The 13,479-nt window shown below is 34.9% G+C and overlaps 1 protein-coding gene across 1 annotated transcript in view; it reads left to right on the top strand.

The window, feature by feature from the left end:
• Window positions 1-13,479, top strand: part of LRP1B (LDL receptor related protein 1B) — a 1,545,691-nt gene that overhangs the window by 1,400,770 nt on the left and 131,442 nt on the right. Inside the window, exons 72-75 of the mRNA XM_060105953.1 lie at window positions 4,606-4,728; window positions 10,421-10,546; window positions 11,228-11,365; window positions 12,859-12,993. Of these exons, the coding sequence (XP_059961936.1) occupies window positions 4,606-4,728; window positions 10,421-10,546; window positions 11,228-11,365; window positions 12,859-12,993 (522 nt within the window). The remainder of the gene's footprint in view (window positions 1-4,605; window positions 4,729-10,420; window positions 10,547-11,227; window positions 11,366-12,858; window positions 12,994-13,479) is intronic.

Genomic DNA, 13,479 nt, shown 5'->3' with positions numbered 1-13,479 from the left:
GGTGGGCAATCCTTTTAGGATTTAGCTACTATTTTAATATTGGATTTCCTTAAAAAATGTGTTTGAACAAAGGATTCCAGGTTAAAAAATTAAACATTAAAGTAAAAAACTGAATATTATAGTATTTGAAACCTGAGATAACTTTCAGATTTAAAATGACTATTAAATGTTTAAGCTTACTGACTAAAAAAAGAGTTGAGAGCTTTTAATTCAACCATTTAGAAATATGTCAAAGCTCCCCTACCCTCCCTATCTCTGCTTCTAACATTTCTTGGGTTCCTTTGCTGCTAGGTAATTAAATTCCAATGGAATACCTTGTTGGTTAAAGTGTTTGATCCTGTATGGATGTACCATAAGGCATGACCAAGTTCAAATTTCTAGTATTTGATTTGCTTCCAGGAAGTTGTTTAGGTATTGGAAAAAAGCACTTCAAGGCACTGAGGAGATAAAATGCCAGAATAAACATCTCTTCTGTTAAATGTTACGTCCATTCATCTCAAATCTGGACATGTGAGCTAACAGGGGCTAAGTGCTGGGGGCTGGAAGATAAGAGAGCTGCAGGATAAACATGGAACATTTTCAATGTGAATCAATTTTACTGGTTTACTTTAAAAGGACTGAAATCCCAAATACTATGGAATTAAAAGCAGCATTCACTTTTTTTTAAAATAAATTTATTTATTTATTTCTTGTTGCATTGGATCTTCGTTGCTGCATGAGGGTTTTCTCTAGTTGCCGCGAGTCGGGGCTACTCTTCGTTGCAGTGTGCGGGCTTCTCATTGTGGTGGCTTCTCTTATTGCGGAGCACAGGCGCTAGGCACACGGGCTTCACGAGTCGTGGCGCGCGGGCTCAGTAATTGTGGCACACGGGCTTAGTTGCTCCACAGCATGTGGCATCTTCCCGGACCAGGACTCGAACCCATGTCCCCTGCCTTGGCAGGCGGATTCTTAACCACTGCACTACGAGGGAAGCCCAGCAGTCACCTTTTTAAAGGTAAACCATGTTGCCTTAAGGAAACTTGGTGTTTGTTTTGGCCTAAGCTTTCAAACTTTATTCTTTATAGCAATTTTGTTGGAAAAGATAGTTATTCTTTTTAGTAATTATCAGCTCAAATGTGTATATTATTATAGAAATTATAAAATATTATATATTTAAGCTTATCTAAACCCAAATAAAGATGAGAACTCTAGATGATTATTTTCTGTGATGATTCACTTGTCCAAATTTCTATGAAACTGCCAAGAGCTAAGTTATATTTAGACATAGGTTGTTGTTAATTAATATATACTTATCTATTTTTCTAATAATCTCCCATTGAGCTGATCAAGAACATGACTAGGAAACCGGGATTTTAATCCAGCTAATCTCTTTAAATTATAACTGTTTTTAATTGTTTATGTGTGCTTCATGCCATTTCAAAATAAGCTTGTTAAGATGTCTTGGAAACCCCCCCCATGCATATTTTGCAATGCAAATTCTTCCTAGTACAATAGGAAACCTTTCGTAGGTTATCATAAAACCTTTGCCTTTCTGCTACAATTATGATTTCATTTATATTTCTCTTCTTCTTAATAAAAATAGTGGCATGTCCAACACTTTTTTTTGTTTTATTTATTTATTTATTTCTGGCCACACTTTGTGGCATGCAGGATCTTGGTTCCTCCATCAGGGATCAAACCTGTGTCCCCTGCAGTGGAAGCCTGGAGTCTTAACCACTGGGCTGCCAGGCAAGTCCCATGTCCCACACTCTTATGGGGAAAATGATAATATTATGTAATGCAATACCTTTGGGAACTCATTTTCTTTCCTTTTAACAAGACTGATGTGCTACAAATAGAGTTTTTTAAAATAATCAGAGGATGTCAAGAGTTCGCAAATTCTGTTTGAATTTAGTCCATTTTAGAATGAAACATGCGATGAGATTTAGTCATTTGAATCTTTATTCTGAAAGAATACAACTCTATTTCATATTCTATGGATTTTGATATTGAATTAAGCCAAAGCTCACCTCAAACCAATATTCATATCTTTAATACTAAAGGCTGTTCATGTTATATCTTTTTGTTTTCAGACTTCCTAAATGGTAATATATTTTCTTGCATTGATTTTGATAATTGAGATTATTTTTAAAATCAGGGCATTTTTAGAGTTGAACATTGCCGATGTTTGAAAGAAAGGGGCATCCCAATGCCAGATATTGTACTGTCAGAAGTCTCACATGGTGACATTCACCTTCCTGCACTCACCAAGGAACTGCCTTTTTCTGTGTCTTAGTTTGTTAGTGCTCAGAGGTGTCAATTTAAGCTGTACGAGTTCTGTTAAGCATTTTTGCAGGAAAACTTAGACCCATTCTGAATGGTATCACTATAAATTCCTGGCCTCAGCTTCAACTACCACTCAAGATTCTAAGCAATCTACCTATGTGTTTTTAATCATCTCTCTCTACCATTAACCCTATCTGGTTTTTAAAAAGTTGATTTATTTTCTCATATTCCACCTCATAGCAATAGTAAAAATCATGAGCTTTTTTCAACATCTAGACACAAAATTAACTAAGCTACATATAGCTGTGCCTAGCATTTCCTCCTTCCTTTATCTTTTTTTTTTTTTTTTTTTTTTCTTTTTGCGGTATGTGGGCCTCTCACTGTTGTGGCCTCTCCCGCTGCGAAGCACAGGCTCCGGACGCGCAGGCCCAGCGGCCATGGCTCACGGGCCCAGCCGCTCCGCGGCATATGGGATCCTCCCAGACCGGGGCACGAACCCGCATCCCCTGCATCGGCAGGCGGACTCCCAACCACTGCGCCACCAGGGAGGCCCCCTTCCTTTATCTTGAAATGGAAGACTTGTCTTCCAGCCTAAGGATAATCCTTTTATTTTGCTTTAGATCTCAAATCCTTCACACTTTCTTGATTCTCAAGGAACTCATTATCTGAATTAGCTTTTCTCTCTTCTGTATCCTCAACATTACCTTGTCTACTGAATTCCTTAACTTCCTCTTTTCTTCCTCCCCTTTAAGGGTAAACTTCTGGACTACAAATTCTTCATCTATAATAACCAACTACAAACATTTCACTAAACCCACCACCACTTCACTAAAACTACTCTCTTAACATCATTTAAATGTGCTATTACCTTCTTGTTAGAAAAGTTTTCAGGTATTTCTCCAACCACTCTGGCTACTTCTCAGTCTCTTTGGTAGATTCCTCTTTATCTATTCAAACTTTAAACGCTGATTTTCTCTGTGTTCTTTTCTAAGTTTCAAATAATAACTGTATTCTGATCATTCCCGACTCTACATTTACACCTCAGAAACCTATCCCATATTTCAGACACATTTATCCACTAGCCTGCTAAATATCACCACATGATTGTCTTACCAGTAACCTAAATGAATTGTGTCATTATTTCCACTAAACCTGATCCTCCTAGTGTGATCTTTTATTTATTGAATGACACCAACATTCACTGAATGATCCAAACAAACCAAAAATTGAGTAGTACTGTGTTTGACTACTCACTCTCCTTTACCACCCTCATCTAGTTAGCCATCAGATCCTGAGGATTCTACCTCCTGAAGAGCTCTCAAATGTAGCTACTCTAAATCAGGTTTCCATCAGTTGTTTTCTGAATTGCTGCAAGCCCTCTTCAAATTGGTCTTTTTCCTCCCACCTTGGCTTTACTCTCCCTGTCTTCATTTCTAAGTTTTCCTCACTGTAGCTAGTGTTGTCATTCTAAAACCCAAATCTGATTCCGTGATTTCCTAAGTTAAATCTTTGCTACTGGAAGTGAATTACTAGAGATTAGTGTGCAAGTCAAAACTCAGAACAAGAAGAGCTTATTGACTCTCACAAGCCTAGGCTCATTATTCTCTCCAAAGTACATACATAAAATGAACAATGCTTCTTTCTTGGAATTTTCTAGGCTTGCAAGGATGAGCACCATCACTCCCCAGCTCCGTGTTTTAATAAACATATCCATTTTTAATATGTTAATACCTTCAATCATCAAATCTCACCAATATAGAAATGATACTACTTATATATGAAATTAAAATTGGTAATATAATTCTCTGAGAGCAATCTTATTAATCTTAATTTTAAATTCCCATCAAGTTTCTTTGTGTGGTTTCCCCATGTACTCCTTACAAATATGAATTTATAAATCTTAACCATACCTCTTTTGTAGCATATGAAGATGTTGAGCCCCATAGAAATTAATACACTTTTCCAAAGCAAGACAAAGCAAGTTCCTATCTCCCTAACCATTGCTGTTTCTGCTATATATTGCTACATATCTAGACATACAACTAAGTTTATTCGTACTTTGGGTCCTTTGCCTGTGGTGGATGTATTTAATTTTAAGTTAGGATGTCCCTGTATTCTTTTTTTTTTAACATCTTTATTGGAGTATAATTGCTTTACAATGTTGTGTTAGTTTCTGCTGTGTAACAAAGTGAATCAGCTATATGTATACGTATATCCCCATATACCCTCCCTCTTGTGTCTCCCTCCCACCCTCCCTATCCCACCCCTCTAGGGGTGTGTTTTGCTGACTGGAATTAATTATGCTATATCCCTCTGTCTTTTTTTTGTTTTAAAATAAAGGAGGAAATATATGTAGAGCGGATGAGTTCCTTTGCAATAATTCCCTCTGCAAACTACATTTCTGGGTGTGTGATGGAGAAGATGACTGTGGAGACAACTCTGACGAAGCCCCTGACATGTGTGGTATGGCATTTCACGTGGCTCTAGATTGTACTCTCATCTCCTGATGTAGTGCACCAGCGTGAATCGATGAAGTGGTGAGGTGAACCACAAATTTTACCGTCCTGGGGTTAGGTAGATAAAGTATAACCACAGATACAGCTTTTGGTCAGGTAATAAGAGATAACCCTGCTCAAAGTTTATGACTTTATAGAGAGCCCTCCTAAATCTGAACTTGCACATGTTAGCACTATTCAAAAAATAGATTATGGTCTGTCTAGGAGGATTTAGAGTAGTTGACCTTTTGAATTGAGTAAGGTTCATATAAGGACTTTGGCTTTATTCCCAATTGGTGTTTTAGGCTAAAACAATTTTTTTGACATATAAGCATGGAAAAAATGTGCATAATCAAATCATGTACTTCCACAAGTCACCCACTACTGAGACTGTGGTTATTCAGAGAAGGGAAATAAATATACATAGAGATATACAGACATTATCTATCTATCTATATCTATCTACCTATCTATATCTATCTATATATATATATATCTTACAAATGTTAGGCAGAGAACTGCAATTAGGAGTTATTTAACATTTAAATCTGAAAATCTTAACAAAATTTATTTCTTCTTCAAATTCAAGTTACTTCGGACATTAGTCACAAGCGTGATTATGCAACCACGAACTATAAATATAAATGTGTGCCTTTAGATCACCAAATTAAATGATTTCCTGTATTTCGTAAACACTTTTGTTCTTCATCTCATTCTTTTGCTAATCTCAGCAAAAAGGTAATTTAACTTTTAATTTAAAGAAAAATACTACTACTTTGGATATAACTAAATAGCACATCAGGTGAATTAAAGAAAGCATAGCATGAGTGTATGTTCTTAAATTCTATGTTCTATTTGGTATATCAAATTAAACTAATTATTTTGATAGATGATGATATTGACTACAAATGTTACAGTTGAAGAAAAAAAATCTGAAACAAAGAGGCAGCTTTATTTTAAACATGTTTTAAAACTTGAAAAAACAGTAGTTAGAGAATTGATCTCTGTAGGTACAACTGATAAGTGATATAACTAAATTTCAATTTCAGTTCTTCTACATAATCATACAAAGTGAACTCTAGAGAATGACCAGAGATAGTATTGTTTCTGAATCATAATAGTTGAAAATTTATGAGTTTACCAATATCAAGCCAAAATCTATTATTTTTATAAACTATGTTTTTTTCTTCTGTTCTCTATTCCACTTCAGCACAAAACTATTGAGTGTAATAGGACATGTTTGGAAACTAATTAACCACGTGGGGCTCCAGAGTCACCCCCCAAGAACCACTTCAAGGAAGTGATTCTCAGGGACATGCTGCATAGCTGCTGGAAAACTTGTAAAATACATCCAGCTTAATTCTGTGAATATTTTTGCATTCCCCTCAGTCATCAGTATCAACATGAGTCAAGCTATGATGTTCTGGAGACTGTGCTAAGTAATTGGAATAAAAAAAAAACCTGAACAGAACATGGTTCTCTTTGACAAGGAGATCTTATTCTGGTTGGAAAATAATAATTTCCATAAATTATATTTTAAGCAATAGTAGAATTAAGTAAAGACAAGGCAGAGAGGGATAAGATGAACTCTGCCTGAAGGGGAATTCAGAAAGCTACAGTTTTGAAAGATCTAGGATAAAAGTCACCATAGGCATAGAGAACAGTGTGGGGGAAAGTATCAATCATTCATTTAATAAATATTTGTTAAGCTAGAGACTGTGGTTATTTGTGGTGATATAATGATGAGAGAAACAGATATGGACCCAGACTTCACAGAGCCGAGAGTCTAGTGGAAGAGGGATATTAATGATCACAAAAATATATAGTTATAAACTATGATATGTGCAATGAAGAAAAAGTAAAATAAGTTATAAAAATATAGAAAAGAAGGATTTTACTCAATCTTGGATTATAAGAAGTAACATTTGAGTTTGAGTCTGAGAAATTTATAGCTGCCAGGTAGGTGAAAGGGATGGAGTGAGAGTAGATGACACAACATTTTAGGCAAAGGAAACAAGATGTAGAAAGGCCCTGAGGTAGAGCAAACCATAGTTTACTAGAGAAGCTGAAAGATATGTGTGCTTGGAGAATACAGAGCAAGATGGATAATGGATGAAACTAAAGAGACAGAAGAGATACATGGAAACTTATGAGTCTAGATAGGGATTTTTAGATTTAGCCTGAAAGCAATTAAAAATACTATAGAATTTAAAATAGAGGAGGCACATAGTCATATTTATATTTCACAAATATTGGATAGAAATAGGCAAGAATAGTTAAGACAATTGCAGAGCTCAAGGCAAGCTATGCGGGTAGCTTGGATTAAGATAATGACAGACCATGATGGCAAAGTATACACAGTTTGAATGTGATTTAAAAAGCAAAATGAATTAGATTAAATAATGGAGTAGTTATAGGAGGCAAGAGAGAGGAAGTTGCCCAGTATAATTTATAGGCTGTTTTCGCTTGCACATTTGAATAGATGGGGAACACAGGAAAAGGAACAGTTTTGCAAGTAAAGATTAGAAGTCTGGCTTGAGATGCATCTGAGGAGACATTCAAGTACACATTTCAAGTAGGTGCTAGATATTTGGTTCTAGAGCTTAAAGAGCTGGTCTAGAAATACAAATTTGAGAGTCAGCATAAAATGTAGTAGTAAATACTATGGAATTTGTAAGATTTAGGCTGGGAGGGAGTAAAACATAAAAGGAGGGGATTAGGATAGAATATTGAGGGCCACCAACATCTAGATAAATATTAACAGCCAGAAGAGACTCAGGTGAGTGATAACAAAAGGATAAGCAAAAAAAAAAAAAGGAAGTATGACAAGAGAAATACAAAGGTAATAAAATGTTTCAAGAAAGATGGGATAGTTCCTGAAGAGGCAGGGGAAATTAAGCTTCAGAGCAAGTGAAAAAATTAGTTTTAGATAAGGGTAGTGACCCCTTGAAATGAGTTGATAGACTATATGCAGATGCAGGTGGATGTACACATATTTAATGATATAATAACATTTTTTTAATCTTTTTATTTCCACTTTTTTATGTATAGTAAGGAAGCATGTTCATATATAGAATATGAAATGTTGGTGTGGTAGGGAGATTCAAAAGGAATGCAGATTTGAATCATTACTGCAAAGGGTAAGAGTGACATTATATATAGATAGATATAAATATAGATATAGATATAAATGAATGATTTCCAAGTAGTGTTCAGGTCCTATCTGGCATTGATAAATATTCATATTTGTGATATCAGTTGGTCTTGCAGTATGGTCATCTGCAGCATTCCTGGGCTTCCCAGATGCAGACATTGGGATAGCAGATGGTTTCATTCATCTAAGTTTGGGATTCTGTTAGATAATTAAGATGAAAAAAGCAAAAGGGCCAGAGAATCCAGATTATTTGGACACACGTGATTTTCTAAAAGGACTTAGAAAAATGTCCAACATATAAAGGTCATCAATAAATATCAAATAAGTAAATTAAAAATAGAATGTGGAATCTAATGTCAACAGAAAGGGAAGTAAAGAGAAAAAAAGCAATGGTAAATAAGGAAGAGTTAGACGTATCAATGGGCTAAAGTTTCAGGTAAGACTGGAAAAACATCTTTAATGAGACTGGTTGAATTAAAAAGTTGGCTAATTGGAGATTGTTGTCACAATTTGGTCAGAGTTTTAAAATTAGTGGCTTTGTAAATGAAGCAATTGGAGGAAATAGCAAATCTGGCTGTGTCAGTGTTTCTTATCTGCAGGCAGCAGGAACTGTCATTGGATGAATTAAGAAGATAAATTTGTTGAAATCCACCCATGTCCACAACCTTCTAGAAGAATGGGTGGCCTAGGTGGATTAGAGTAAAAGGACATTGGGTATGAGAAAATCAGGAAGTTAAGAGGTGCAGTTATTGGCTGGTTTGCTCATATGGATGTTGATGTCACCTAGGATGCTGGAATAATTTAGATGGAGAGAAATAGCTGTGAGGGACGGTGCTACAGTCTTCAGTGAATTGGGGAGGGGGTGATGTTTATAAGGTTAATGAGAAAATAGCGATAAGAAAAAAATACAACCAAATGCCTAGCCCTCAAAATAACAGTTTTTGTTTTTAGTTTATTTTAAAAAATAGAATGTGAATATATAGTAGCAAAGTTCTGGAAGCCATAGTAGGAAATTATGATGTCTTCAAATATGAGATAACATGAGGTTTGAGCAATTTAAGAGATATTCCTAAAAAACCTGAAGGGGAGGAACTCTGCTTAGAGTGAGAAATAGACTTTAATTAAAACAAGGAAAGTGGCAAGAAGGAATATGCCATATTTAAGGAGCTAATAAAGAGTGACAAGGGATGAGTCTGTAGGAGTGGCATGGACAAGATAATGATAAGTCTGTTATGCCATGTAAAGTATCTTAAATTTTATTCTGGAAGTGATGAATAGTTATGGAAGAAATTATCAGATTGCTGTTCTGGTGGCTTTGGGAGGATTTTAGGTTGGGCAATGAAACTGAGATTAAGGATTCTATGACAGTCATCTCTGTAAGAAATAATGAATAGCTGAGCTGTTGGAGTTGTAACTGGTTATGCATGGAGATAAGAGGGCAAATTTGGGACAATACCAACTGCACTTGTTGACTAATAAGAGTTGAAGCATAGTGAGAGATGCATTTAGAATAATCCCAAACTTGTGGCTATTATGTGCCACAAACTAAACTATGGAAATATGACAGAGCTTGTTTGAGGAGAAGGCAGTCAAGGGAAGATGATGAAGAATTGAGCTTTGAACTTATTGAATTTTAAATTCCCAAGGGAACATCCTATAATTAACTATGAGATGCTAGAATTAGATAGCAAATTGAAAGTCTTCAGAATATAGTGTCAAGTAAATCCATGAGAATGAATGAGAATATCTAAGCAGAGAATTCAAAAGTGAGAACATCAGGGGGCCAATGATAGAACCATGCAGTATTCCGCATATGAGACTGGGAAGACATTAGAGATGTTTCCTACTTTAGGGGTAGAAGTCTTCAGATTCGATAGTGATGGAAAGGACAAGTGTAAAATTCCCTGGCTTTAATTGTTTATTTAAGTCACACACACACACACATTAAAAATAAATAAATAAGATCACCTTATTTGCCTTAAATACATATCGGCCCATTTGTTTATGGAGACAGAGAGTAAGAAACACAGTTATAGTGTTGTTGGGATTTTTTTTTTTTTCTGAATGACCTATTTTCAATTTTGGATCTATAACATATGCTTGCTCAAGCTCTATTCTGTGTGAAATTGCTCTTTCAGATAGCTGTGTCCTGCCATGTTGTATAAACCGTAGGCATAAATTAATTTGGTACACTAGGGGAAGTCAGCTAAGATAAAGCATTTGGAAATAAAACCATGATGTTTGGCTCCTTTTCTTACTTCATTCAACATTTCAGCTGTGTACTCTTTTCTGTGGTTAATATAAATAACTAGGATCATACCTTCTATTATCACACATTTTTCTAGTATCTACATGTAAGCACTTTCCACAACAAAATATATTCAGAAAAGCTAGATTATGGATTTGAAAAGGAAGAAAATAAAAGGAAGACAAAAGAAGGATGGTTCTTCATAAGTCAGTGTACCCAAAGGAGCTGCTTTGTTTTTTGTTTTTTCTTTTTTTTCAGAAAAATTTCTTTGCCCACCCACAAGACCGCACAGATGCAGAAATAACAGGATATGCCTGCAGCCTGAGCAAATGTGCAATGGGGTTGATGACTGTGGGGACAATTCAGATGAAGATCCCTGTGGTGGTAAATCTTTTTAATGTGAAATAATTGATTCAGTGACAGCTACAGATAATATAATGATTTTAGGGCTCAAAAAATTTAAAAAAATATTTTCATGTGGCATGTCTGAGGGTATATTTTCAGGCACTTGATTTTCTGACAGGGTATGAAGATAATCCACTAACATTTGATTTGCATAGTAGAGCTGTGCAACTTTATCCACTCCCTCCAGGTTTGTAAATCTCCATTGGTTATAGGTACTTTATTCTAGAAAGTACTGAATGAGAGAAACAATATAGTGGTTTAAAATATTCTGTTAAACAACTTCTTGGGGGAAAAGTGTTTATATAGATTGTATGTATGCATACACAGTCCCTTTTTCACAATTCAGAAATTAAAACTCAAAAAACCAAAAGCTTTACTAAAATATGCAGCAAAACCAAAAAAAAAATCTCACTTAGGGTGAATATTCAAAAAATTTTCCTGTGGAAATATAGTGTTATTTATTATAAGGTAAATACTGTGTTATTTTTCTAAGAATCAAAAATTTCAGAATTTTTTTTTCATTTAGCCCCAAGAGCTTCAAATAAAGGATTATGGATCTATGTTTTTCATAGTGTTTAGCAAAATCTTAAACCTGTTATAGACTCAATAAATTTGTTTTGATTCTCTGAAGTGCTGATCATTTTTTAAATAACTCTATAGGTAAGCTTACATATAAAGCAAGACCTTGTAAAAAAGATGAGTTTGCTTGCAGTAATAAAAAATGTATCCCCATGGACCTCCAGTGCGATCAGCTTGATGACTGTGGAGATGGTTCAGACGAACAAGCCTGCAGAATAAGTGAGTTTGTTTCCTGTTAAAATGCAGCGACACACAAGTTCAGTTTCTGCTTCAACATGACTAAAATTTTCTATACTGCTGTGAGAAAAGATTGCTCTTCAAAATGTGCTTAAGTAATACTTGTCTTTAGGCCTTTGCCAAAGTAACCTTAGAATATCATTTTAATTAATTTAAAGTATGAGGTAGGAAAGGTTGATTTTGCTATGGGTATATTTGTTAAAGCTGAAACTTTATCCAAATACAGACCTTGATATCATCAAAGAAATCTATATTCCTTAATATTTTATTTATAAAATATAAATTTAATAGTTTCTGAATTTTACAAACAGTGATATTCATTTGAATGATGGTAAAGGTCTTAATAATTTGTTTAATGTTTTAAAATCTTAATCCATTGCTGAGTCATTCTCAAAAACGACATCATTATTTTATTCAGTTAGAGTGCTATGATACTTGAGTTATGAGACCTTGATTGTGAATAATTTTGTGTTTAATGTTTGATATCTGATTTTTCCATATTGAGAAAACTAATTAAGCTTATGACCTTTAATTCTTATTGCTTGTAAAAGTCACAAAATAGTTCCAATTCTTGAGTCTTTTATTTTGTTCTCATTTATACATAAGTTGTTCCTCACTGGATGTTGAAGCAGTATCCACAAGGATATGGCCATGTATATCTCAATCGTGGTGTATATAATTCCACTGGTGTATTTCAATTAATTACAAAATAGTCAAGAATCAGTGGGAACTAACATTATATTTCTGATAATTAAGGTTTTCATATTTCTCATGTAATTAGATTTAAGTAAAATAGAGCTAATTCAATGTTACCCCTATAATAATGTCCCTCTCTTTTATTTGCACTCTAAAATATTTTCCTGAATTGGAGATAAAGCAATGAAGTTGCAACTACCATGCTGGAAACTACAAATAACACATAGTCTGTCCTAACTTGTATTGCAGTCCATGTCCATTGGAACATATTACAAACTCAAATGCTCCTCCCTGTATGTGTTTAGGAACTGATGATTTAACCTCTTGCTTGAGTAACATGGTAGTACCCTTGACTGAGTTCCTGAATACTAAGTTTAAGTTAGCAATAGATGCCTACATCTCTAGGTAGCTTCTAGGAAATGGTTTGGTTCTTAGAGAAGAATGTGACTCTTGTACGTTGTACCATGGTAAAGATAGACTGTCATTAGAGCCATTGATTCTCGAATTCCTTTTGGAAAGTAGTATAGCTCAATCACAGCTGTAAATATCAGCTGTTGGCAGCTTGGTCTAAACTATCCCTAATGTAATTGATTTTGGTTTTTATCTGCTTCTATACCTTTATAAGAAATGAGGGCTTATATGGGGAGAAGACCGTAATCTTATAAATTCAAAAAGAGTTATCTATGGAATAATAAGTGTAATTTCAAATTAAGAAAAGTAGTAAACTCCCACTCAGGAATTAGAATTATATCAGTTTTGATCATATTTTTAAATCCTAGCTCCCGCTGAATATACCTGTGAAGATAATGTGAATCCATGTGGAGATGATGCATATTGTAATCAAATAAAAACATCTGTTTTCTGTCGCTGTAAGCCTGGATTTCAGAGAAACATGAAAAACAGACAGTGTGAAGGTATAGTACATTTCCTCAACAGCTTGCTCTTAAATCTTTAGGTTAGAAAAGACTCCCAAAGCTGCGAAATTGTGAGATGACAGGGGACTGATTTTCATCAGAATGGTGCATATCTACGGGATACCGTTTTACTTATGAGAGTGAAAGTCCCTGGGGTCAAGAGACTGTTTGTTTGCACTGCTAAGCTAACCGTTGCTGAGGCTTACAAAGCCTTTCGTATAGCAGATTCAGACCTGCAGGAATTTCTATTGTATTGTTACAATTTTGTTTTGAAATGCAAATAACGAAATTGCTGGTTCAGAAACTATTGAAGAATTAGAGGCCTTCCCGAAAGAACATGTTTATGATCACACACTTCTCTTGAGTTGTAGCATTTGCAATACTGCGATAGGTAATTCACTTTTAGAGAATTGTGGGCTTTTGTCCTAACTCCATGTCTTAAACAGTGCTTTATATTATCAAGAGTGTCTCCTAAAATTCAAAGAC

Source organism: Mesoplodon densirostris, chromosome 8 (genome assembly GCF_025265405.1).
Source record: "Mesoplodon densirostris isolate mMesDen1 chromosome 8, mMesDen1 primary haplotype, whole genome shotgun sequence".
Lineage (NCBI taxonomy): Eukaryota > Metazoa > Chordata > Mammalia > Artiodactyla > Ziphiidae > Mesoplodon > Mesoplodon densirostris.
Note: the sequence above shows the minus strand (reverse complement) of the source record. Positions and strands in the feature narration are given on the sequence as shown.